Here is a 27500-nt window from a genome sequence, read left to right as displayed (position 1 = left end):
CTTGCACTTGACCAGTAAATATTGACCAGGCGATGTTTTGTTTAATCAGTTGCCATGACAACTAGGTTTGTGCATACTAGGCGCGTATGCGCAAACCTAGTTGTCATGGCAACTGAATAAACAAAACATCGCCTGCAGTAGTCCCAACAAGCAATTTCTTATTTTAAATGAAACTGTGTTTTTTTTTAGTTGGTAGATCTTATTGAGTTGCTCATTTAAAAGGACATCATCACACACAAAAGTGTGGACACCCCTGCACTAGTGGGAAGACTAGCAGCTGTACATCATCGCACCATTAGCAGTGTAACTCCCAGCCTATCACATGTAAGCAGTACTTTATAAGTCTGCTCACAGTCACATGCTGGTTCAGTGTGCTAACACCTCCTCCACCCCAGCACCACATGTTGAGTCCCGTCCTGCTCCTCGCCCCCCGCCTCCTATCTCCGGCAGGATATTACGGTTCGAGTACAACTTCATTGGACCGCCAGATGGGGCTTACGCCAAAGAGAGACATTACTGTTTTATATTCATCAAATAAATGTCATCTTAAATCTCACTCAAGTCTGCGAGTCTTCCTGCTAGGACTTATTTTACTCATAAGTTCAAAAACAAAAATATGTTTTGGGCTCACCTACACATTAACGTCACGACTGACAGCTCTATTGATCGATCACTATTGGTTTGATCGCTTGACATCTCTATTCGGACTGGATATTGATACTGATTTTCCGATTCTGATTCCCAATCTCTCGATCTCGGGTTCCGATTCATTTGGGTATATTTCAGTTATAATGTTTCTTTTTCTCACAAACGAAAGACATTGTCTCTCAGCTAATACTGTTATTATACTGGAGACTTTCTAACTTGGAAATATAGATTTTACACATTTTATTTGATCATTATCAGCTTTTTTAAACTGTACAAATCCATGTATTTCTTCAATAGATATGTCATCTTGACAATGCATAGATTATATTGCATATATGTTTATATATATGTTTACATGCATGATTTGTATTATTTACAAGTATTTCTATTGATATGTTGAACAAGTGTAAAAACGGTACTGTCTCTTTAAGAATCGCGGCAGTTCAGCGAGCGTCTCATCTGTTTAAATATTTATATTTGTTTATTTTTTTATCAACAACTGACTGTAAAGAACAGGATAGATATTAAAATAGGTATTATTTAATGACAGATGGATTGCGTTGATCTCTGAGTGAAATATTTAGTAAAATACCGCTGTTGTAGACTTAATAAGAGTGTTTCTAGTTTTATTACCGTAATTTCCGGACTATAAGCCGCAACTTTTTTCCCACGCTTTGAACCTCGCGGCTTAAACAACGATGCGGCTAATATATGGATTTTTCCCGCTTTCAAATTTTATTTAAAAAAAAAAAACAAACATTCTGTGACGTGTTCAGTTTTTTGGCGGCGTGAAGCTTTCATTAGACCAATGAAATTGCCGAACAGGTTAAGGTCAAACAACTTTTTTGTTTACTGTTTAGATTAAATCGAGCGCGCTCAAACTTCCCTTCATTCTGATTACGGTAGTCATTTTGTCACCCTCATCATGGCAAAGACATGGAGAAACGCATATGATGCAGATTGATCTGGCTGTTGAAAAGGAAATAGAGCTGCTGCACGGGAGCTTGGTCTTAATGAGTCGATGATAAGACGTTGGAAACAGCAGCGTGAGGAATTGACTCAGTGCAAAAAGACAACAAACCTTTCTTGGTAGGCTACTGTTTACTGCTAATTGTTTATTTTTTGTTACAAGCCGTGTTTCGTTAAAGCCTGAGTAAAGTTAATTCGTTTCAATGTACCTGTATGCACCTGCGGCTTATAGACAGGTGCGGCTTATTTATGTTCAAAATAATAATTTGTTTAAAATTCAGTGGGTGTGGCTTATATTCAGGTGCGCTCAATAGTCCGGAAATTACGGTAGTTGTATTTAGTGTAAATGTAAGTTTAATGCGGTCGCAGCTAATTAAGATTTTATGTTGTGCCAGATAATTACCGATTCTGTCAATAAATTAAATGACTGTTTACGTTTTCAAATCATATCAAATTTGATTTCATGTTGTCTGATTTAATGAATAAGTCGATGTTTGTTGCGTGTACATGTGCTTATTGATGAAGTGACCTGAGATGATTGACAGAGTCGCACACATGATGGAGTTCAGACTGAGGAAACAGATGTGCAAGAGCGGAAACGAGGGTCAGGGACGGATTACCGACTGGGCCAATGGGGGCCAGTGCCCAACCCTTTGGGCATGAACAACGACCAACTTTTAATGTAAACAGGTCTGATGGTCGTCCCTTCAGCTCATGTGTACAAACACTCGATTCACTCTCGCACAAGTATTTCACTGTTCAACTCAAAACTCAGAGGAAAGAAGCCAGAAGATTATTATAGTTAAAAACTCTATTGCTCAAATGTTGCTCTTTCATAGCTCAGGAGACTTCATAGAGTCCTCAGATACGTCTCATTTAAGCTTCTCTCGAGAAGCGGAACGGCGTAAGATATTAAGTCTAGCTTTAAGAGAAACATTTGGTGAGATTTATGCTTAGAACAAGGAAAAACAAGTTGCCAATGGGGTAAGAAAAATCATCTTGTTTTCCCTTTGAATCAAGTTTCTTTCATGCCCCATTGGCAAATACTGTTTTGTTATTAAATGCATAAATATCACTTAATTTTGTTGTATTTCTCTGTCATTTTGCTTCTCTAAGTAAGTCTATCTTGTTTTAAGAATGAGATGTTTTTACTGGAAAACAGGACAAAAATAAGAAAATGGTCCCAGATGTGTCTCCCAATAGTGCATCCGTCTTGTTCCGGAAGTAAAAATCCCATTTATGTTTTCCATAGACTAACTGATTTTCGATGGTAGCTTATAAATCTTTAAAGACAGACGTACAATGAGCTCAATGAGCTCCGAGGTTGTTAATGGATGGTATATGCTGCTGTCGAAGCCATCAGTCTGTGTTATTTAACTTTATCCTTTAATTATCATGTTTAATAGCAGAATACCTGGTGAAGAACTACACTACCCATAATCCTAGAGAGACAATCCAATCAGAGGATCACGTCAAAAGAGCTCCGCCCACTCCCATGATGCACTGTGAATGACGCAATCGAGTCGCTCTCCCGACATTCTCAAACTGCTGATATATTTTGAGAATACTTATAATCAACAACCTAAAACCAATTTGACATCATTTGCAATGCTTCATGGGATTGTAGTTCATTCCCTCATTAAAGACGTTAAAGGAACAGTTCACCCAAAAATGACATTTCGCCAATAGTTTACTCCCCCTGAGGCCATCCAAGATGTTTGGATTTTCCAGAGTTTCTTTCTTCATCAAAACAGAATTTAAGATTTTTAAGATTTCATTACAGGCCTCCTCCTTGAAGTGAATGTTCTCAAAATGCATATTTAGGGTGCACAAATAAAGTTCTTCTAAACCCAAATGATTGATTATTTTTAGAAACAAAATAATACTTATACATTTAACCACAGATGTTCATGACGCACTTCCTCCATGTGACGCGTGACCTAACCAACACGCTTACATCATCCCTCTCATCAGCCCTTCACAGAGATGTATGGAATGAACATTTGTAGTTAAAAAGTACTTAAGTATTGTTTAGTTTCTAAAGGAGGAGGCCTGAAATGAAATCCTAAAAACTTTAAATTCTGTTTTGATGAAGAAAGAAACTCAGATGCATCTTGGATGGCAAACTATCAGCAAATATTCATTTTGGGTGAACTGTTCCTTTAAGTACACAGAGTTGTATCTTGATGTTTCTGCTTCAAATCAAAGTTTGTATTGTTGTGATTCACCTGGGAGCTGGTTGGTTTGGTACCTGGCGCGCACTCCTTTATGAAGGATTATATGAAAACTCTATTGGAGAAATTAAATACTTCCAAAACCCAGACGGCTGAAAAGGTTGGCGTGCACTATTGCACTCTATTTCCTACTTTCCTACACAACTTGTGCTCATACACTTAAGCTCAAAGAATACTTCAGTTTTGACTCGAATGCTTAGCATCTTCGTACGGTTGAATGCTAGTCTATCCTTTGACTTTGCGCGCATTCACAGGCTGTTGCCGCATGCACGCTATGACTGCTATAGGGTTTAGACCCATACAGGTGTCGTGATATTCCTTCAGACTCAAGTTATTCACATGCATGTTTCTCCTGACCTCCAGACCTAACTGCTACCCTTTTCCTGTCTTTACACACACACATATTGCCCCTGTGGAGAGTATTTGCTTATATTTCTCAGGCCTCTTGCTGGTAGAGTTGAGACACTAGATCAATAATGTGACAACCAGCTGGCTAACGCACCAGAGGGGCTGTTTTATCATGGATGAGATCATTTGCCGAAATCAATGGAATATGCCACTGTGATTTTCCAAATGATCGCTCAGGAAGGACAACTGTAGCATCAGCTGATTGGCGAGCCTGAGTACACTTATCGTGGATCATCAAACAACGTAAAAAAATATTTTTTATAGTAGAATCTAGCTGGCCAAAAGTAGATTGAGCAACTCCGTTAGTAATTAAGTTAACATGACTGAAGATCAGTTACTGTAGAGTCAGTGTTCTCCAACAAACCTCTAAAATCTCTCTTTCTGTATCTCTGTGTCTCAGGATGATGCGTCGTCACAGAGTGTTCTTGATCTGCACGGTGGGGCTGTGCGTCATATCCTTCCTGCATTACTACAAGGCTCTTCACTACGTATCCCTGCTGAGGGAGCTGTCTGCACCCTACCCCAACATCAAGTCCTTCATCATGGTCACTGGATTCTTCTGGAAGGAAGGGACCAGCCCGCTGTCTAGTGTAACCCCTGAGGAAGGACCTCCTCTGTCTCGCGAGCTGTCGGACAGTAAGGTTAGGGGTGGAGGAGGTGTAGCTCTGCAGCCGTGGAGGAGACCTGAAGAACCACAGCGCAGGAGCTCAGCCACAACAGAGGTAGGGGAATATGCCTTTTTTAGAAATGACTACTAGCCTCACCAAATGGAATAGTGACCATTAAAAATTGTGATAATTTTTAACCAGGCATTCCAAACACTTCCCCAACTGCCATTGTTGGACAAATAGTTTCCGCCAATGGGCAGGCAATTGAAGCAAATTTTACATCATGATATTCTTGAATTTTCTGGTCTCTCTCTCTCTCTCTCTCGCTCTCTCTCTCTCTCTCTCTCTCTCTCTCTCTATATATATATATATATATATAGTTATATAAAGGGGATCCAAAACCATACCGTGATGGCCAAAAAGTGTTGGCACCCTTGGTAAATATGAACAAAGAAGGTTGTGACAAATAGGAGAAAACTCAGAGCTGTTTTCTTGGCAAATTGTGCTACATTACAGTGATTAATATGTTTCAGCTGGCAACAGTTATTTTAACCCTAACATCATGGTTACTGTTGTAACCTCTGTTCCCCGAGGGAAGGAAAAAGACGTTGTGTCGAATGAAGTGACACAAGGGGTCTTCTTGGGACGCCAAACGTACCTCTGAACCTGAGAAAAGGCCAATGTCAAGTTGGCAGACAGAATTTGCATGCCTCGCCCCGGGCATACGGGTATAAGGGGAAGCGGGTCAGCGAGTGTCAGTCAGGATTTTGCACTGAGGAGCCGAAAATAAGGTATGGGCGTTTACAATGGTAGGTCTAGTGCTGTGGCAGGAGGGACACAACGTCTCGTTCCTTCCCTCGGGGGACGGAGGTTACAACAGTAACCGTGACATTCCCCTTCTGTCACTCACTCAACGTTGTGTCGAATGAAGTGACACAAGGGGTCCCATCTAAAAACGCTCTGGCTTGGTTGATCGTGTCTATGAATGCAGGTGATAGATCTGGTGGTAGAATGCAGGTGACTAGATCTTCCGCATCCCGTCCAGGGGCCAGACGTGGATGTTTCAGAGGTCTGGGTGCGGGTGCCAGAGGGTGCCCCGTCCCTGAGAAAGAAGGTCCTTCCTCAGGGGAATTTTTCAGGGAGGTGCTGTCACGCGGAGCATAAGATCTGAGAACCAGGTTCGGGTGGGCCCTGATTTTGCACAGCACCAGTGCAAGAAGGCTCACTGGGGGAAATGTGTACTTGTGCGTCTGTCCCGAGAGGAGCTCCTGTCAGGGAGTACCAGAGTGGGCAGTGGGAGTTGTCCTGGGAGGGAAAGAGATCTATTGGTCCAAAGAAGGAGATTGCGGGCGAGTTGTGACATATGACGAGAGCGCACACCACCTTGGCGATTTATGTACGCTACCGTTGCGGTGCTGTCTGAATGGATCAAGATGTGCTTGCCCCGGATTAGTGGGTGATACTTCCGTAGGGCAAGAGATACAGCCAGCAACTCTAGGCAGTTCATGTGGCAGTTCGGGGTCCTGTCCAGGGGCCAGCGGCAGCGTGACCGTTGCACACGGTGCCCCAACTCTGTTAAGAGGCATCTGTAGTGACCACAACATGTCTGGATACCTGCTGCAAGGGGACTCCGGTCCACAGGAAGCAGAGGTCTGTCCAAGGGTTGAAAGTCTGATGGCAAGAAGGGGTGATTGTCACACGGTATGTGCCGTGGCTGCGACCTTCGTGAAGATGCGAGGGGCCAGGGACAGGCTGAAGGGAAGGACCTTGTACTGATACGCCTGGCCATCGAACGTAGGGAGGGTCGGTGTTGAGGCAAGATGGAGGCGTGGAAGTACGCGTCCTTCAGGTCTACTGCCGCGAAACAATCTAGCTGTCGAACGCAGGTAAGAATGTGTTTCTGCGTGAGCAGGAACTGGAGTCTGTGCAAAGCCCGTTTGTGAACTCGCAGGTCCAAGATTGGTCGCAGCCCACCACCTTTTTGGGTATGACGGGAGCCAGGCGAACTGAGTCGCATAGCCGAGTTGGATGGTCCTGGCCAACCAGCGCGACAGGTTGGACAGCGAAAGCTAATGGGACGATCGCTTTTGACATACCGGGCGGGGCTTCGCGGCGGGGGGAGCAAGTAATAGTGCGTCGGGATGCAGAAGAGTGCCCCGAGGCTTAGGTGCTGAGAAAAGACTGAAAGCACTTAGCTTGCTCCACAGACCTGGTGTGAGTAAATCACTCTTAATTAAGAAGGGGTCCTAGAGACGGGGGGTGTACACCACATGCATGGTGCTCGACGCTGGGGCTGAGAGCAGGGCCGTGCTGGTTTGGCGGTTTCTTCACCACCAAAAACTGCTGGGCGAAGTTGTCAACGGTGTCGCCGAAGAGGCCAAGCTGGGAGACGGGGATGTTGAGAAAGCGTGCCTTGTCAACCTCGTGCATCTCAACCATTTTCGGCCAGAGGTGACGCTCCTGGACCACGAGGGTGGCCATTGCCCACCCGAGTGCCTGCGATGTGCCCTTCGTGGCTCTGAGAGCGAGGTTGGTGGCAGAGCGCAGTTCCTGCAGTACGTCGGGGTCGGAACTACCCAGGTGTAGATCTTTGAGTGCCTAGGCTTGGTGAACTTGCAGGAGAGCCATGGCATGCAGGGCAGAGGCGGCCTGTCCGGTGGCGTTGTAGACTTTTGAGGTCAGTCATTCTATAGGCTCTGGAGGGGAGTACCAAGCGGTCCCGCCAGGTGGTGGCGTTCTCGGGACACAAGTGATCGTAGCCGCTCTGTTGTGTACCCGTGGGCCACCCCGCCATCCAGGGTAGTGAGAGCGATAAAAGGTGCCCTCCACGGCCTCGTCAGCTCGTCATGCACTTCCGGGAAGAAAGGAACTGGGGGGGAATGGCTATGAGCGGCGCGTTGTTCCAAGGAACCGATCAAGTAGCCGTGAGGGGGGGACGGAGGTTTCCAGTCCAGCCTCGTGCTCACGCCGGCCCGGGAAAGCATAGCGGACATCTGCGCGTCAGACTCAGACTGGGCGTCAGACTCAGACTCAGCCCAGATGAGTTATCAGCATCAGACACCGCTGTGATGCTCTCCGATGCAGCGGCGATGTCGTCATCCAATTCCGGGGGCTCAAGGGAGAATGCCGGCTGGCCGCGAGGCGAGCCGCATTCATCCCGAGCTCGGAAGGAAGCAAGTAAGCATGCCGGGGGGCTGGTGGTTCGTGGGGATTTACCCGGCGAAACCGAGCCCGTCATCCCCAAATCACCTTCATCGCCAGCCGGGTCGTCCTCAATCCCGTGGGAAAAAGGAACGAAGCGGGGGGTGACTGAATTGGCTTTCTCTCGTGAGAAAAGAAAGCCGCGGCCGCAATGTTGCCATGGCTATTTTCTCGCACTGAGAACATGAACCATTCGTAAAACGCTGCCTGCGTGTGATCGCAACCCAGGCATGCGAGGCAGCTTTTATGACCGTCAGAAGTGGAGAGAAATCAACCGCATCCAGGAACTACACAGAGGCGGAAAGACATCTTTAAAAAGGCGTGTCCTGAAAAGGACGTTCAACGCCTTCTGTGTATTGCTCTTTTATGAGTGGGAACTCAAACTCTTTTAGAGGAAATAAACTCTTTTTAGGAGGAGCAATGAAGGCAATGAAAGCGCTGTTGAAGCGCCCAGGGGCGTGGACTGCACAGCGTGCAGAGAGAGAGAGCATTATGATCTGGGGTTGCTTCAATCGGTCAGGTCAAGGCTCAGCAAAAGTCAGCTGACTACCTGAATGTACTGAATAACCATGTTATCCCATCAATAGATTTTTCGTCCTGACCTTAACCCCATTGAAAGTCTTTAGGATGTGCTGGAGAACACTTTATGGAGTGGTTCGACTCTCCCATCATCAATACAAGATCTCGGCCAAAAATGAATGCAACTTTGGACCAAAATAAATGTTGTGACGTAGCATTAGGTTTTCGAAACAGTGCCATGATGAATGCACAGTGTAATCAAAGCAAAAGGCGGTCCAACAAAGTATTAGATTCTGCTAAATTTTTTTGGGCAGGCAGAATATAAGTAAGCCATTCTGTTAATTTTCTCAAAAACTGTAAACGTGTCTCTGTGGTGCTATAAAAATTCCTTTGTTTGTTTTGAGCAACCCATCCAGCCCAACAGAATAACATTGATACAACCAGTTGTGCATCTGTTTGTTCGATGAACAGAAGACAGGGGCCGTATTCGGAAAACAAATACGTTTGAAAACAATGTTTACTTTTGCAATTCCATTTGGTGCCGCAGAATATGAGATACTTCAGCTTTAAAATAAGCCTAATTTGAACAACTTTTTATTTAAACATGAATTTACTTTTGACTCATGGTGCTCTGTTCTGTTCTCTTTGTCAGGTTCAAAAGGAAGTTTTGGTTGCCTGGCAGCCCAGTATTCCAACCAATCCGAAGCCTGGCCAAAAGAGAGAGAGCGCGGTCAACGTTGTGGTGAAGAAACAGCAACCCCAACAAATGTCAACTCCAGACCCGCTGGGTGACTTGCACCGTAAAAAACACGAACTTCGGGATAGCGGCAACCCTTATTTTGTTCGCACCAAAGCAGGTGCTCTGTGCTTCCGTCAGGGGACGGAGTTTGCACCCCTTAAAGACGAGGTGTTGAAAGCAAGACCCACAGCAAATGGATCAGGTCAGCGGAGAATACTGCAGATGCCTGACGAGTCCAAAACTCAAGGCAAATCTGTGGAGCAGTCCGGCCCCGCTCGAGGGAAACCAAAGCGTGGCAAACGGCTAGTGAAGTGCGTTTGTCGGCCAGGGTGGCACGGCTCATACTGCGGAGTGCCCACTATGGTGTACCACTCTAATCTGCCCACTAAAGAGAGACTAACGCCACGTGACAAGCCCCGACGTGTCATAAATGCCATCAACGTGAACCATGAGTTTGACCTGCTACACGTGCGGTTCCGTGAGCTCGATCAGGCTGTGGATCTCTTCCTTGTGTGTGAGTCAAACTTCACGGCATACGGTGAGAGACGTCCACTGCAATTCCTGCATCTGCTGCACAATGGAACGTACAATTACGTTCACCACAAGATCATGTACATCTTTCTGGATCACTTTCCCGACGGCGGCCGACAGGACGGTTGGATCGCCGACGACTACCTGCGCACTTTTCTGACTCGTGATGGATTGTCTCGAGTGAAGGGTTTGCGGCACGATGATGTTTTTGTCATCAATGACGCTGATGAAATTCCGGCTCAGGAAGGCATTCTTTTCCTCAAGCTTTTCGACGGTTGGACGGAGCCTTTCGCTATTCACATGCGGAAGTCACTGTATGGATTCTTCTGGAAGCAGTTGGGATCCCTCGAGGTGGTGTCGGGGTGTACTATCGGAATGCTGAAGGATGTCTATGACAGCGATGGGATCCGGCTCCGCCGTCGGGAATACTATACCATGCCGGGATTTCGAAAGTACGAGAATGACACCAGGCATATCTTGGTGCAATGGTCCATTGGAAGTCCGTTTCATTTCGCTGGCTGGCACTGCTCCTGGTGTTTCACGCCAGAAGGCATCCACTTCAAACTCATTTCAGCTCAAAATGGTGACTTTCCTCGGTGGGGCGACTATGAGGACAAGCGTAACCTCAACTACATCCGGGAGCTGATCCAAACGGGGGGCTGGTTCGATGGCTCTGTACAGGAGTACCCACCCACAAACCCTAACGAACATATGTATGCCCCTAAATATATGCTAGATCATTACAATCACTACCGCTACTTGTTGGAGAACCCGTATGCCAGGCCGTCCAAGCTGGGTGGTGCATAGAGGAGTCTGGCTAGTTTATAAAGATGCTTGATGAAAGACAATAAAGAAGGGGAACGGATGTTGGGGGAGGGAGAATAGAGACCACCGTCCAGTTCCTCTGTTTCCTTTTTCTCTCTCCAATTGGTCAAGACCCTCTGCCCCACCCAACATCCAATGGCAGAAGACTTAAGCCGGTATCATTTGAAGACATGCCTTGCAGAGAACTAAAGCAAATCTTTCTGTTTAGTTAGACGTTTACATATGAGGGACTATGAGAGACATTAGACTCTGCGTTAGAGACTCCCTTGGTTCATTGTTAGTGACTGTACAACCCCTTTCTTTGTGAGGATGTGTATGTGTGTGCATGAATGAATGTGTGTTTGTGTGCGATTTCATTGGTGCACTCTTGCTTGCACTCCAGAATCCAAAAATGTCTCTGGGTTTGTTGACAGCTTGTAAATTCCTCCAGACTCCTTAAGTCATTGTGTACCATTGTAGGATATTCTGAATGATTTTGTGGACGAGAGAGAAAGAGAGACCATTTGAGAGAAACAGACCAGTGTTTGAGCTCTGCTGGGTTCTGATTGTGCTGATATATGAGGCGATGAACAAAACAAAGTGCTTCGATTCCTGTCAGTGCAGAGCAAGCCAGAAATGATCTTCCTGTTAGAGAGTATACTGAAGCAAAGAAAAACAGAGCAGTTTCCAAAAATAACCACGAAGATATGTAGTGCTTGTAAACAGGGGACAATGGTAACCACCCATTTTACCATCAAGTAAAGCACCGAGGAGACACGGGCCCTGTGTAAAAACCTAATGAGCTGCCTATGTTAGACCCAAAGTCTGTTCCAAGAGATAGGAAGCACAGTTATGCTTGTAAGGTACTTTTATTTGTATGAACACTAAGACAGCATTACATGGAAAGGGCAATGAATTTGTGGTTCAACTGTCATAGATACCACCTATTTAGAGCATTCCACATTGCTTACTGAGGCTGTTCAGCTGCATGTGTACGCAGCACACACTTGGGTTTGAAACAGATCCATGTAGTGTTTGCCGGTTGGCTCAGTTGTGTTGATGCACAGATAAGTGTTCACTGCATACATCAGGGTTTCAAGCGAGACAACGAAACCTGGAAATTCCCTGTTCTTAAAACAGTGTAGTCAGCTGATGAATCAGAGAACTGTGAGGAATACAATGATCACAGTGGCACCAGAGATCTGAGGAGTATCAGAAGATTTGAAAGGGAGAGTTCTGGGATAACTCATAATCATTCACTAATGATGTTTAGCAGAATGCTTACACTGCTCTTTATGTAAATAGTAACTGGAGCTGTTAAAGTCAACATGAGATTAAAATAGACTTCTTAATACATGTGCATGGTCATATAGAGCGCAACAGTCTGAATCTGGAAGTAAAAAGTCCATTTATTTTCTCCTTGGGTGACGAGACAACTTTAACGACAGATCTGCTGTGAGCTCCGAGGTTGAAGACATGTGAGTGTTTCAAACTCATGTTTAATAGTGCAAGACTTGGTGAAGAACTACACTACCCATAATCCTAAAGAAAGATCCACCAATCAGATGATCACATCAAAAGAGCTCCGCCCACTCCCATGGCTCACTGTGAATGACGCAATCGAGTCGCTCTCCCGACACTCTCAAACTACTGATATATTTGTCTGAATATTTTGCAAAAGAATGAAAATATATACTTTCTTTACTATAATCAACAACTTTTAATCAATAGTTTTTAATGTCATTACATAATTTGCAATGCTTCATGGCATCGTAGTTCATTTCCTCATTAAAGACGTTAAGTACACAGTCTTGGGGGTCTGTGTATCTCAGTGAGTATTGACACTGACTATCACACCTGGAGTCGTGAGTTTGAATCCAGGGCGTGCTCAGTGACTCTAGTCAGGTCTCCTTAGCAACCAAATTGGGCCGGTTGCTAGGGAGGGTAGAGTCACATGGGGTAACCTCCTCGTGGTCACTATAATGTGGTTCTCGCTCTCGATGGGGCGTGTGGCGAGTTGAGTCTCTGGGGACGGAGTTGTGTCTCCGTGGCAACACGCTCAACAAGCCACTTGATAAGATGCACGGGTTGACGGCCTCAGACGCGGAGGCACCCGGATTGAGGCGAATCACTACACCACCACGAGGACGCAAAAGCACATTGGGAATTGGCCATTCCAAAATTGGGAGAAAAGGGGAAAAATCACACACTCTTGTACCTTGTCAGATTTTCAAACACATTGTTGCTTCAAAAGTAAGTTTGTGATGTTGTGATTCACCTCAGAGCTGGTTGGTTTGGCTCTTGGCGCACGACTCTTTAATGAAGGATTTTAGGAAATCCCTAAAGGGAAAATTAATGAGGAAAATACTTCCGGAACCAAGATGGCTAAAAAAGTGGTTGGGCACTGCTGTGCTAAAGTGCAAAAGTTGTGCAAAGTTGTGTGTTTTTGTGCAAAAGTTTCTGTGCATGTTATTCCAAAGAATTGTTTTTTTTAAATATGTGACGTTACAAAAGTAAAATGGGTTTTAGTAAAAAGTTTCATGTTGACTTTAAGCTCCAAAAAAGGGCAAATGTCTGGTTTTTACATGCTGCTATTAACAGTTGAGCAGATATGTGCGGTGTGAGTTCTTATGGCAGCGAGTGAAGGGTGTGTTTGTGTTTACACGGGGGCAGGAAGGGAAACACTGGACCTCAGTGAAACACTGGAGTCATTTGAGGCCACTGAACATTCACACTAAACTATATATCAACACAAGAGAGTAATGCACTCACAAATATCTCTATTCCCTCCCCCACACACTGAAAGATTGTGTTGTGAAGCGTCTGAAGATCTGATTTCATTACAGGTCCATTTGACGGAGAAAAATCTTATCTAGAAATCAAGGTCTCTCTCTCTCTCTCTCTCTCTCTCTCTCTCTCTCTCTCTCTCTCTCTCTTCCTCTTTTTTTGCTTTTCATTTTTCTTGTCATTTTTGTTTATGTGCTGTTTGCTGTTGTAAATGTTGTTGCTGTTTACATTATTTGTCTTATTTATTACTCTCCTGTTTCTGTGTTTTAAAGGGACGATTGTTCTGTTCGAGGAGAGAGATGTAAAAAGTCCTTTTCTGACACGTCTCACTGAAACATCTCGCTCCTGCTCATTCTTCCGTCCTCTCACGCTATAATAGTCACCTCCGACACCGATCGTTTAGGAAACTGCCGTGAACCGTTTAGGCCTGAAACATACTCTACGCCGTTATTTGTGCTCCTTGTCATCTTGCTTACGTAATTAAAGGAATACTTGACCCAAAAATTGTCATTCTCTCATTATTTACCCACCTTCATGCCATCCCAGATGTATATGACTTCCTTTCTTTTCATTTGAAGAACAATAGAAAGGGAGATGGAGGAGGCTGGCATGAGTGTGAGTAAATGATAACAGAATTCACATATTTGGGTGAACTGTCACTTTAATGGATGTTGTGATAACACACAATCCTCAAGGGGGCGACAGAGATTCCTTCAGATGTCTGCGCCATTAACATGATGTGTTATTATTCAGGCAGCTAGCTATAATCATGTCAGTTTAACTAACTGCACACTATTGCTCCTCTATGATAGTAGTTGACCTGAAAGAGAAAACTGACTGTAGAAGACAGCCGCTAATTTCTTCTATAGCGACTCTTGTGCTAACGCTAATGAACTGCTGTCTGAAACGTTTCAGAACAGTATAAGCATTTGTGTACTCGCATATGAGTGTTTTTCAGGCCGTTATCTTGCTTTTGTCTACCTGTGAAACTACTTTTCTCATGTATCAGGGAGTTTGATTTATTCATGCAAAGTACTGACATGCAACTCATGTGCCGTTTGTTCGGTTTTGTGTTCTGTGATATATTGATGAATGCCACAGATTTTATAACAGAATAGCAGGTGTTCATCCGTGTTTCAATACAGATCAAAGGGAATGATGATGTTAATCATGAGGTGACACACACACACTCACTCACAGACATATATACACACACACACACATTCATACACTCTCACACACTCTCACACACACACACACACTCACAGACATACACACACATACACACAAACACATTCACACACACACTCACAGACATACACACACACATACACACAAACACATTCACACACACACTCACACATACACACATACACACAAACACATTCACACACAGACATACACACAAACACATACACACACAGACACACGCAAACATGCACACACATACAGATACACACACACTCACACACTCTCACACATACACACAGACATACACACACATTCATACACTCTCACAGACATACACACACAAACACACACACATATTCATACACTCTCACACACACACACACACACACTCTCACAGACATACACACATACACACACACATATTCATACACTCTCACACACACACACACACACACACACACGCAAACACATGCACACATACACACACTAGACTTGTAGATAAGACCGCCTAAACCGAGACCAAGACAGACCAAGTCGAGACCAGAGCAAATTTTATGACCAAGGAATTCGCTGACATGCTACTGACTGACTGTGCTCTTTACGCTCTACGCTACACTCACTCACTGAGGCATAATGTTATATGGACGGATGAGCGCCAACGGCTGTCACAAAAAAATACATGTGATTGGTTGCATTTGAAGGGCGCGAAATAATGATACTGTTGCATTATCGAACGTTGTGTCGTCGTGGATATTGTAGTATTGTATTTCTAAATCCCCCGACCACTATGTCGGTCAGAGACAGCGAGACCTAGACAAGACCGAGAGGTCCGAGACCAAGACAAGACCAAAGGCCGTGACAAGACTGAGACCATGTAAAAGTGGTCTCGAGACCGATCTCAAGACATACATCACTAACACACACACACTCACAGACACACACACACACTCTCACACAAACACACACTCACAGACATACATCACTAACACACACACACTCACAGACATACACACACACACACACTCTCACACAAACACACACTCTCACACACACACTCTCACACTTGTAATTTTTCAGGAAATAACAGCATTGTCAGGTGAAATAAACTCTGCTGTCAAACTGTTCATATCTGCACTGCATTACATTATTTCCCAACTGTAACTTATTCAGCATTGTCTGCTTTAATATATTAAAGGATGTTTTCTCTCTTTCTTTTTCTGTTTGGGTGAAGTTAACATTTCTTCCCAGCATAACATGTAATCTGTCAGAAGAAGCTGAGACAGTCATATAACAGGTCAGATATATTTCACTCGTTTTCATTATAAATGATGCACAAATGGATTTCGTTCCACAAATGAAATAAGTATTTCTAGTGCGTAATATAACATGAATTGTGTTGCAATGCCAAACTATATCCAATAGAGGGCGCCATGTTTGCATTTATCAGTCTCTCTCTCTCTCCTCCAATCACATTCACTCATCTCTCTCTCTCTCCTCCAATCACATTCATCTCTCTCTCTCCTCCAATCACATTCACTCATCTCTCTCTCTCCTCAATCACATTCACTCATCTCTCTCTCCTCAATCACATTCACTCATCTCTCTCTCCTCCAATCACATTCACTCATCTCTCTCTCTCCTCCAATCACATTCACTCATCTCTCTCTCTCCTCCAATCACATTCACTCATCTCTCTCTCTCCTCCAATCACATTCACTCATCTCTCTCTCTCCTCCAATCACATTCACTCATCTCTCTCTCTCCTCCAATCACATTCACTCATCTCTCTCTCTCCTCCAATCACATTCACTCATCTCTCTCTCTCTCCTCCAATCACATTCACTCATCTCTCTCTCTCTCCTCCAATCACATTCACTCATCTCTCTCTCTCCTCCAATCACATTCACTCATCTCTCTCTCTCCTCCAATCACATTCACTTATCTCTCTCTCTCTCTCCTCCAATCACATTCACTCATCTCTCTCTCTCTCCTCCAATCACATTCACTCATCTCTCTCTCTCCTCCAATCACATTCACTCATCTCTCTCTCCTCCAATCACATTCACTCATCTCTCTCTCTCCTCCAATCACATTCACTCATCTCTCTCTCTCCTCCAATCACATTCACTCATCTCTCTCTCTCCTCCAATCACATTCACTCATCTCTCTCTCCTCCAATCACATTCACTCATCTCTCTCTCTCCTCCAATCACATTCACTCATCTCTCTCTCTCCTCCAATCACATTCACTCATCTCTCTCTCCTCCAATCACATTCACTCATCTCTCTCTCTCCTCCAATCACATTCACTCATCTCTCTCTCTCCTCCAATCACATTCACTCATCTCTCTCTCTCTCCAATCACATTCACTCATCTCTCTCTCTCCTCAATCACATTCACTCATCTCTCTCTCCTCCAATCACATTCACTCATCTCTCTCTCCTCCAATCACTTCACTCATCTCTCTCTCCTCCAATCACATTCACTCATCTCTCTCTCTCTCCAATCACATTCACTCATCTCTCTCTCCTCCAATCACATTCACTCATCTCTCTCTCTCCTCCAATCACATTCACTCATCTCTCTCTCTCCTCCAATCACATTCACTCATCTCTCTCTCTCCTCCAATCACATTCACTCATCTCTCTCTCTCCTCCAATCACATTCACTCATCTCTCTCTCTCCTCCAATCACATTCACTCATCTCTCTCTCTCCTCCAATCACATTCACTCATCTCTCTCTCTCCTCCAATCACATTCACTCATCTCTCTCTCTCCTCCAATCACATTCACTCATCTCTCTCTCTCCTCCAATCACATTCACTCATCTCTCTCTCTCCTCCAATCACATTCACTCATCTCTCTCTCTCCTCCAATCACATTCACTCATCTCTCTCTCTCTCCTCAATCACATTCACTCATCTCTCTCTCTCCTCCAATCACATTCACTCATCTCTCTCTCTCTCCTCCAATCACATTCACTCATCTCTCTCTCTCCTCCAATCACATTCACTCATCTCTCTCTCTCTCCTCCAATCACATTCACTCATCTCTCTCTCTCCTCCAATCACATTCACTCATCTCTCTCTCTCTCCTCCAATCACATTCACTCATCTCTCTCTCTCTCCTCCAATCACATTCACTTATCTCTCTCTCTCCTCCAATCACATTCACTCATCTCTCTCTCTCTCCTCCTATCACATTCACTCATCTCTCTCTCTCCTCCAATCACATTCACTCATCTCTCTCTCTCCTCCAATCACATTCACTCATCTCTCTCTCTCTCCTCCAATCACATTCACTCATCTCTCTCTCCTCCAATCACATTCACTCATCTCTCTCTCTCCTCCAATCACATTCACTCATCTCTCTCTCTCCTCCAATCACATTCACTCATCTCTCTCTCTCCTCCAATCACATTCACTCATCTCTCTCTCTCCTCCAATCACATTCACTCATCTCTCTCTCTCCTCCAATCACATTCACTCATCTCTCTCTCTCTCCAATCACATTCACTCATCTCTCTCTCTCCTCCAATCACATTCACTCATCTCTCTCTCTCCTCAATCACATTCACTCATCTCTCTCTCTCCTCCAATCACATTCACTCATCTCTCTCTCTCCTCCAATCACATTCACTCATCTCTCTCTCTCCTCCAATCACATTCACTCATCTCTCTCTCTCCTCCAATCACATTCACTCATCTCTCTCTCTCTCCTCCAATCACATTCACTCATCTCTCTCTCTCCTCCAATCACATTCACTCATCTCTCTCTCCTCCTCCAATCACATTCACTCATCTCTCTCTCTCCTCCAATCACATTCACTCATCTCTCTCTCCTCCAATCACATTCACTCATCTCTCTCTCTCCTCCAATCACATTCACTCATCTCTCTCTCTCTCTCCAATCACATTCACTCATCTCTCTCTCTCCTCCAATCACATTCACTCATCTCTCTCTCTCTCCTCCAATCACATTCACTCATCTCTCTCTCTCCTCCAATCACATTCACTCATCTCTCTCTCTCCTCCAATCACATTCACTCATCTCTCTCTCTCCTCCAATCACATTCACTCATCTCTCTCTCTCCTCCAATCACATTCACTCATCTCTCTCTCTCTCCTCCAATCACATTCACTCATCTCTCTCTCTCTCCAATCACATTCACTCATCTCTCTCTCCTCCAATCACATTCACTCATCTCTCTCTCTCCTCCAATCACATTCACTCATCTCTCTCTCCTCCAATCACATTCACTCATCTCTCTCTCTCCTCCAATCACATTCACTCATCTCTCTCTCTCCTCCAATCACATTCACTCATCTCTCTCTCTCTCCAATCACATTCACTCATCTCTCTCTCTCCTCCAATCACATTCACTCATCTCTCTCTCTCTCCAATCACATTCACTCATCTCTCTCTCTCTCCTCCAATCACATTCACTCATCTCTCTCTCTCCTCCAATCACATTCACTCATCTCTCTCTCTCTCCTCAATCACATTCACTCATCTCTCTCTCTCTCCTCCAATCACATTCACTCATCTCTCTCTCTCCTCCAATCACATTCACTCATCTCTCTCTCTCCTCCAATCACATTCACTCATCTCTCTCTCTCTCCAATCACATTCACTCATCTCTCTCTCTCCTCCAATCACATTCACTCATCTCTCTCTCTCCTCCAATCACATTCACTCATCTCTCTCTCTCCTCCAATCACATTCACTCATCTCTCTCTCCTCCAATCACATTCACTCATCTCTCTCTCTCCTCCAATCACATTCACTCATCTCTCTCTCTCCTCCAATCACATTCACTCATCTCTCTCTCCTCCAATCACATTCACTCATCTCTCTCTCTCCTCCAATCACATTCACTCATCTCTCTCTCTCCTCCAATCACATTCACTCATCTCTCTCTCTCTCCTCCAATCACATTCACTCATCTCTCTCTCTCCTCCAATCACATTCACTCATCTCTCTCTCCTCCAATCACATTCACTCATCTCTCTCTCCTCCAATCACATTCACTCATCTCTCTCTCCTCCAATCACATTCACTCATCTCTCTCTCTCTCCTCCAATCACATTCACTCATCTCTCTCTCTCCTCCAATCACATTCACTCATCTCTCTCTCCTCCAATCACATTCACTCATCTCTCTCTCCTCCAATCACATTCACTCATCTCTCTCTCCTGCACCGGTAAGGCTAGTGTACATTTAATGACTTTATATGATCCTCTTTGTTTTTTGTATATGAATGTATATATGTCAACCTTGAAGAAAGTAAAAGTAGCAAATTCTATGATAAAGAACTATAATAAATTAACTTTAAAACTAGTTTGAGGAATTTTCTAAAGTATTTGTATTTACCTTCCACTGAAACATGCTAAATTTCGAACCTAAATTTTTTTTTTACAATAGTCCAATGGCAAATGTGAATATTATTATCTTGCTGGTGTTATTTATAACTATAAAATAGATTTGTTGAGGTGGTGGTTATTGCCCCTGCAAAAGTCACAGCTATTATGTGTGGTTGCTGGGGCGTTGCTATGCTGTTACTAAGCAGTTCTAATTGGTTTTAGTGCGTTGCTATGTGGTTGCTAGGTTGTTACCCAGACAAAAGAGATTACAGATTACGTCAATGAGAAGTAAACACATTAATTTTTTTCTAAAACACTTCACAGAAAAGTTTTGGGTTTTCTGCTCAACAAATTAAAAGTATAAAATTTTCCTCTTTGTTCATTGTCGCACACAATCCGTCCAATCATGTGTCCCTTACAATGATTTACAGTGGGGGCTTGTAATATTTCTTTGTATATTCGCATTATATTTCTATTATTTTATTTAACTGAAAGTAATTCTATTTCCTGAAAGTCATTAACTGTTATCTACGGGGCCCCGGACAGGACAAGGGCGGGAATTTGTTATCTGAAAAAGCTTTGTGCAGTAGTTTTGCATTCCCTTGAAGTAAATTTACGATGGTATTACTATATATTTTAACATTGATGTTTATAGTAAACTTATAGTAAACACCAGATTAACCATGGTAATATTTAGTAAAACTATGGATACATTGTACTGTATTAAAACAATGGTGACTTAACTTTTCATAGTTACTACAATATTATTATTACAGTAAAACCATGATTTCCGCCAATAACTATGGATACTACAGTCTGCAATATTACTTAAGTAAAAACATAGTTAAAATATGATATTTCTATAGTAAAACCCCAAAATGATATTACCATAGTTTTTGTTTTCCTGTATTATCACTATGATTTCACTACAAATATTATGGTTAATATAGTGTTACAGCTAGTGAACTATGGATGTTATAAAATTTCAATTATTGATTGGCACATTATTGTATCTTTACATTTTTGAGGCATCAATATATTAACATCAGCTAATATTTAAATTAGAAGCCTAATTTGTGTGCTTTCAATTCACAGCCAGTTGACCTCCATTCAATGTAGTGTGATGTAATAGCTTTGGGAGACCACAAGGGGGCGACATCACACTTACTGAAGCCAGTCGCAGAATGGACAAGGGACAGATATCACACACACACATAACGCGCTAATGGCAGTCCAAAGTTACGAATGTTTTGTACTTCTTTGATAATTAAAAAAGTGACTGATGAGTTTCCAGGTTAGTGTATGAAACTGGTGAAACAATTAGAAATGGTGACGTTTATTATGCAATTTCTCTGTAAGAAGCCTTGAATCGTTTTTTTATTCAAGCTGTCAAACCACAAAAATATATTTTACTGAAAATACATTGTGTAGATCAGGGGTGCCCACACTTTGTGTGATGATGTACTTTTAAATGAGCAACTCAATCAGATCTACCAACTAAAAAAACACAGTTTCATTTAAAATAAGAAAATGCTTGTTGGGACTACTGCAGGCGATGTTTTGTTTATTCAGTTTTAGGCGCGTATGCGCAAACCTAGTTGTCATGGCAACTGAATAAACAAAACATCACCTGCTCAATATTTACTGGTCAAGTGCAAGTCAGACAGAAACTAAAAGAAGGAAAGACATTATATTTATTTGTATTCAAATTTAACGAAAGTACATTTACATTTTGTGCGATCTACCAGCATTGCCTTTGCGATCGACGTATTGGGCACCCCTGGCGTAGGCTCTAGAAAGATGCATATGGGTCATTCCTGGTATGCGGTGACTTTTCCTGTCCCAATGATTTATATACTCATATTTTCTCTAAAATGAGTCACATATTTATAATAAATGGCTTAAATTGTAGATTTAAGTATTCTTTACAATTTAAACAGAGATAATAGACATTAAAAATACTATTTTGTATTTTACACCATTTTAATTGATGTATGCATTCAATTATATCATGTCCTCAGTGCACAGTAATCAACTTCTGCAAGAAATATAAACCATGAAATGACAAAAACCTCAAAATATTTTTTAATTATGTTATAGACTAGGTTAAATTGCATCTAATCATACATATAAATCATGTGAAAATATAGGTATTTTTCTTAAAATTTTCTTTAATTACTGCGTCCCTGAAGTCATCTTCCACCCTGTTAGTATGTACTTTTTTGCCTTCCAAATCCAACTGCAATTTCATTGAGACCATTTTCAAGAAGTGATTTAATTTCTTTTACCTGCTGGAATTCAACTGTACAAACTGAGGTAAGCTTTAACTCTCACTCCTATCTTTTTTTTTAGTTTTTGAGATGTTATCCTGCTTGTCCCACCCTTAAAGTTCCACCCTGTTAGGCTTTGTTATGAAGAATGTTTGTCCTATCAAAAAAAAATTAAAACAAATCTGACATAGTTATAAAAGTTCTGTTAATTTGTAGAAGGTTAGCTAGCTAAATGTTGATCACTCAAAGAACTATGGCTAACTTTGCTCAGAATTTTCCACCCTATAGAATAATTAGTATTTAATGTATATAGCACGTTCTATGTATGTATACATATACATATCTATATATCTATCTATCTATATATATATATATTTACTACACTCAGTATCAAAGATTGTTATATAAAGGTTATTTATATGTAGTATACCATCCTATGCTGAGATGGTTCTTTCCATTAGAGTTTAAAGTTATTTTCCCCGCCTTTTTGCTTTTCAAATCTGTAACTGTCAAAGCCACATCATAACTGATTTTCTGGAGTTCATGACAGACTGTCAACGTACTCTCAATAGGTAAATGATTTATTTCTTAAAATGTGTTAAAATTTAACTTTCAAAATGTAATAATATAAAGATAGTGATTAATGAAAATAAACTGTTATTAAAAAGGTTATTAAACATCACTAGGTCCTACATATAACTTTCTATTCAGCACCAAAAAGGATTCTGCTATTGTTACAATGTTTTGTTACAAATGTAGCAACGCCACACAAAAAATGGCATCTCTGTTCCTCCTTGTAATTATTTTTTTTTATTTTGTTTGTTAATCTAGTAAGTTGATGTAGCCAAAACACCACAAAGGGCATCACTGTCCATTACTGTTCCTTCTTGTGATGAATTTGGTATTTGTTTGTTAATCTAGTTAATTCAAATGAATTATATCATCTTTATTTTAAATCAAATATAAATAAATAAAAATGTAATTTATTATGTCTGTCTTCTCTAATTTGTAAATATTTCTCTAGCCATCTGAAGAGAGAATTGTTTTGTTTTGCCCCCATTATTGATTATGATGAGGAACCACATAGATATTTTTTGTGTCCCTCCCCCAAAGGAAATTTGGATTTTTGATTTTATTGTTTTGAAACAATATGTTATAGGTGCAGTTCCACACATTAGCAATGGCAAACCATGCAGGACAATGACAAAAGGCTCATCCACTGAACCTGTTAACACTGGTGTTCCACCCTGTTAGACAAGTCATTTTAAATAATAATTTGACAGCAACATTAAATGTTTGGCATACTTTTGTCTTATTTTGTGAGGTGAGGAGCACTAACAGCATATATGTGTTTTTGAGCCAATTTTTATTGTTATTTACCATCCTATTTGCAAAGATGGGCACAAAAAGTACCAGTTTTTAATAATCAAGACATATTCTCTTCATCAAAAATTGTTTTGCTTGTTTCAAGAAGAAAAAAAAATCTAAGATGGCATAAGGGACATATACTATCCAAGAAAAGCTCATTATTGTTTAACATTTACATTATTAACATGTTGTGATAACTATGTATATGTCCCTAACAGGGTGGAATATTTTCATGGACGTGTCTGAACAATCTACCCATAATTATTATTTTCAGAGTCCCTGAGCTTGACCAATATGTATTCCTTATAGTTAAACATGTCAATATTTTGGTAGAATGCTAAAAACATGAAAATCATGTCCTTTTTTTCCCAACATTTATGAAGCCAAAATGTCACCGCATACCAGGAATGACCCATATACACAATATATCATCCAGAAAAGACTAGAGTAAATAATATATGCGATTATCTGATCAGCCAATCATGTGACAGCAGTGCAGTGCATAAAATCATGCAGATGTGGGTCAGGAGCTTCAGTTAATGTTCACATCAACCATCAGAATGGGGAAAATGTGATGTCAGTGATTTGGAGCGTGGCATGATTGTTACTGTTAGAAGTTTGATCTAATAACTTTGAGCAATAGTAACACTGATGCTTGATGTAACAAACACCAATAAAACAATAATAATCTTCACAGTTGTTTTTGCTGTCAGTAGAATTTGCAAGTAAAATATCTGAGAGAAAATGTGTGTCCACAAGAGGGCAGTGTGTGATCATGTTCAATCTGAACCAACCAGAAGAAATGAACCAGAATCAGAGATCTGGAGCAAAATGACAGAAGTGCAACTGTATTATTATTATTATTATTATTATTATATAGTTTTCTCTGGCCTGTAGATATTGAGCTTCATCACTTTATTAATCTGTTTGTCTGCATGTCTACAATTCATGAAGATGCCTTTTTAAAGATCACAATCAATTATTCATCAAATTAGAGTCTGTGTTACGCTTTACACTTAAAGAGCAAAACAATCCAAATGCACAAATGCTAAAACTGTTTTTTAAATCATTTTTTTCTGGTTAATTCAAGAATGGATAATTGTCCCTTTCTCTCCGTTTCTTCAATTTGACTTTTTCTATATTGTGACTTTAGAAATACTTTTTGACATAACTGACTTATCATCAATTAAAAAAACAATTATTAATCTTTTTGCAATAGAGTGCAACAGAGCCCCGCCCACTTATTCAGCATCTGAGTTCCAGAAGTATTTTTCAAAGAACAAGAGTTATAAATGTAGCAAACCAACCAGCTCCGGGGAAACATTACAGAATACTTTAAGACAAAAATGTTTCTGAAAAACCGACAAAAAGTCAAAGGTACAAGTCTGTGTACTTCACTCATCTCTCTCTCACTACAATCCCATGAAGCATTGCGACTTACACGCTATTTTATACACTCCATATAAAGGCCTTAATACATTATTTAAAACATATTATTATCATTAATAATAATAATTAGGTTGGACCCCTGCAGGCATTTGAAACTCCTCATTGTGCATGAGCATACCCAGACGGAGACAGATGGAGCGTCTGTGGCTTTTTACTCTGTAATTTGGAGCTGACCTGGAGAGATTGAAATGTTCTGTTGTGTGTATTATGTGCAGACTGAACCACAACTCGCACATTCCACCGACAAAACACAAAACCGGTCTTGTTGCTGGATTTAATATAAACATTATAAACAAAAACTTTAAAAGATAGATAAAAACCCCCAATAAAAGTACAAGAAATATATATGTTTCCCTGTAAATACTGCACACTTTAGCACCTGCTAATGGAGACAGCATGAAAGAAACCTTGAATATACAGCATGTGATCGTTTAGCACACCTACAACAACAACACAAAAGACAAAAGACAACAACACAAAATGTCCCATCTTCATGAAATTTCTCCAGCTATAGATTAACAGACGGGCACAATTCCTCACCCCAAAACTCCCATAAAACACAAACGGGGAAACTAAACTCTGGATATTGTTAAATTAAACCTGTTTGTCAGAGATACAGAAACACTAAATCACCGAACATGACAACATTCAGTTTATTCATCTTTACTGTGCTTTAAATTCACTCGCGTGCTGTTTTAATGAGCCTCATTCATCAAACCTTCGTAAATATATGTGTATGTGTGTCGTAAATGAATGTGTAAATATCAGATTCATTTGCGTGTAAAATTGATTTTTTTTTGTCAAATCTGTGTATGTTAGTGAATGACAAACATTTGTAAATAGGGGGCGTGTGTGAAAACGGCATGTAATGAAGTCACCAGACTCGCTCGTAAATGCTGGTAATATCTATGTGGAACATGAACGAAATCGGTTTGGATTCACCTCGTAAAACTTTGATTTAGCAAACACTGGCGTCGCTATTGTTCATTGCACATTTTTACTGTCATATGACGCTCTTGTGTGATCAAACAGTTCAAGAAGTCAATTAAAATGGTCTGACATGAGTGTAGAAGTTAGTCATTTTTCCCCTTTATATTGTGTACGCAGCTGCCCGCGATTAGCATTAGCATTGACCATACGTTACCCTGACAGCACACGTTCATCAGTCAGACGTCTCTGTGATGTGTGTTTACATCTGGAAGATGTATTTCTATCGTTGTTTGCTCATCTGCAATACATCTATTACACGCTTCCTCTCAGATGTCAATCAGACATTCAGCAGAAGTCTCTGAGGCGTTTATGAGAATGTTTGTAAATCTGATGAGCGAAAGAACAAGATCGCGAGTACGAGCGGCCGAAATGGGTTTCCTCAGAAGGGTGGCGGGCTTCTCCCTTAGAGATAGGGTGAGGAGTAGAGCCCTTGCTTCTTTGCATTGAAAGGAGCCAATTGAGCTGATTTGATCATCTGGTAAGTAGGGAAGGAGGTATTGCCCCAAGTGAAGGAGTTCAAGTACCTCGGGGTCTTGTTCACGAGTGAGGGGACAATGGAGCGGGAGGTTGGCCGGAGAATCGGGGCAGCGGGGGCGGTATTGCACTCGCTCTATCGCACCGTTGTCACGAAAAGAGAGCTGAGCCGGAAGGCAAAGCTCTCAATCTACCGGTCAATTTTCGTTCCTACCCTCACCTATGGTCATGAAGGCTGGGTCATGACCGAAAGAACTAGGTCACGAGTACAAGCGGCCGAAATGGGCTTCCTCAGAAGGGTGGCGGGCTTCTCCCTTAGAGATAGGGTGAGGAGCTCAGTCATCCGTGAGGAGCTCGGAGTAGAGCCGCTGCTCCTTTGCGTCGAAAGGAGTCAGTTGAGGTGGTTTGGGCATCTGGTAAGGATGCCCCATGGGCGCCTCCCTAGGGAGGTGTTTCAGGCATGTCCAGCTGGAAGGAGGCCTCGGGGAAGACCCAGGATTAGGTGGAGAGATTACATCACACTGGCCTGGGAACGTCTCGGGGTCCCCCAGTCAGAGCTGGTTAATGTGGCTCGGGATAGGGAGGTTTGGGGCCCCCTGCTGGAGCAGCTGCCCCCGCGACCCGACTTCGGATAAGCGGTTGAAGATGGATGGATGTAAAACGGATGTTTTTAAGATGTTTAGCAGATGTTCATTAAAATGTGATGCTTTCCAGATGAAACGTTCTTAAACAGACATCTCGGAGATGTACGTGTGCTATCTGGGGATCAACTGAATGTGATTTAGCGATGCCTAATCTAAATTATGAAACCTAAATTATAGAGCTCATATCAAAGAACAAAAACTGTCCAACACCGACAGCAGGAAGTTCTAGAAGATGATAAAGGGACATCTACAGGCTGCTCAGCAGCTCAAATAAAACACTGTCAAATGTCTTTAAACAACCT

The 27500-nt window shown here is 42.0% G+C and overlaps 2 protein-coding genes and 1 long non-coding RNA gene across 5 annotated transcripts in view; 2 read left to right on the top strand and 1 right to left on the bottom strand.

Annotated features, from left to right (window-relative positions):
• Positions 1-15851, top strand: part of mgat3b (beta-1,4-mannosyl-glycoprotein 4-beta-N-acetylglucosaminyltransferase b) — a 39616-nt gene extending 23765 nt beyond the window's left edge. For all 3 annotated transcript variants that reach the window (XM_052129848.1, XM_052129850.1, XM_052129849.1), the window contains 2 exons: positions 4660-4981; positions 9240-15851. In XM_052129848.1, coding sequence (XP_051985808.1) covers positions 4661-4981; positions 9240-10664 — 1746 coding nt within the window. In that variant the 5' untranslated portion in view covers position 4660 and the 3' untranslated portion in view covers positions 10665-15851. The remainder of the gene's footprint in view (positions 1-4659; positions 4982-9239) is intronic.
• Positions 1-27500, top strand: part of LOC127646350 (uncharacterized) — a 136369-nt gene that overhangs the window by 20092 nt on the left and 88777 nt on the right. The gene's annotated exons all lie outside the window — the stretch shown is intronic.
• The window catches only part of c1qtnf6b (C1q and TNF related 6b), a 25568-nt gene continuing 23797 nt past the window's right edge, over positions 25730-27500 (bottom strand). Inside the window, exon 3 of the mRNA XM_052129891.1 lies at positions 25730-27500. This exon is cut by the window's right edge and continues 681 nt beyond it. The gene's annotated coding sequence lies outside the window, so the exon portion shown is untranslated.

This window comes from Xyrauchen texanus, chromosome 7 (assembly GCF_025860055.1).
Source record: "Xyrauchen texanus isolate HMW12.3.18 chromosome 7, RBS_HiC_50CHRs, whole genome shotgun sequence".
Taxonomy (NCBI): domain Eukaryota; kingdom Metazoa; phylum Chordata; class Actinopteri; order Cypriniformes; family Catostomidae; genus Xyrauchen; species Xyrauchen texanus.
The sequence above is the reverse complement of the archived record's forward strand: the minus strand, read 5'-3'. Positions and strand labels throughout refer to the sequence as shown.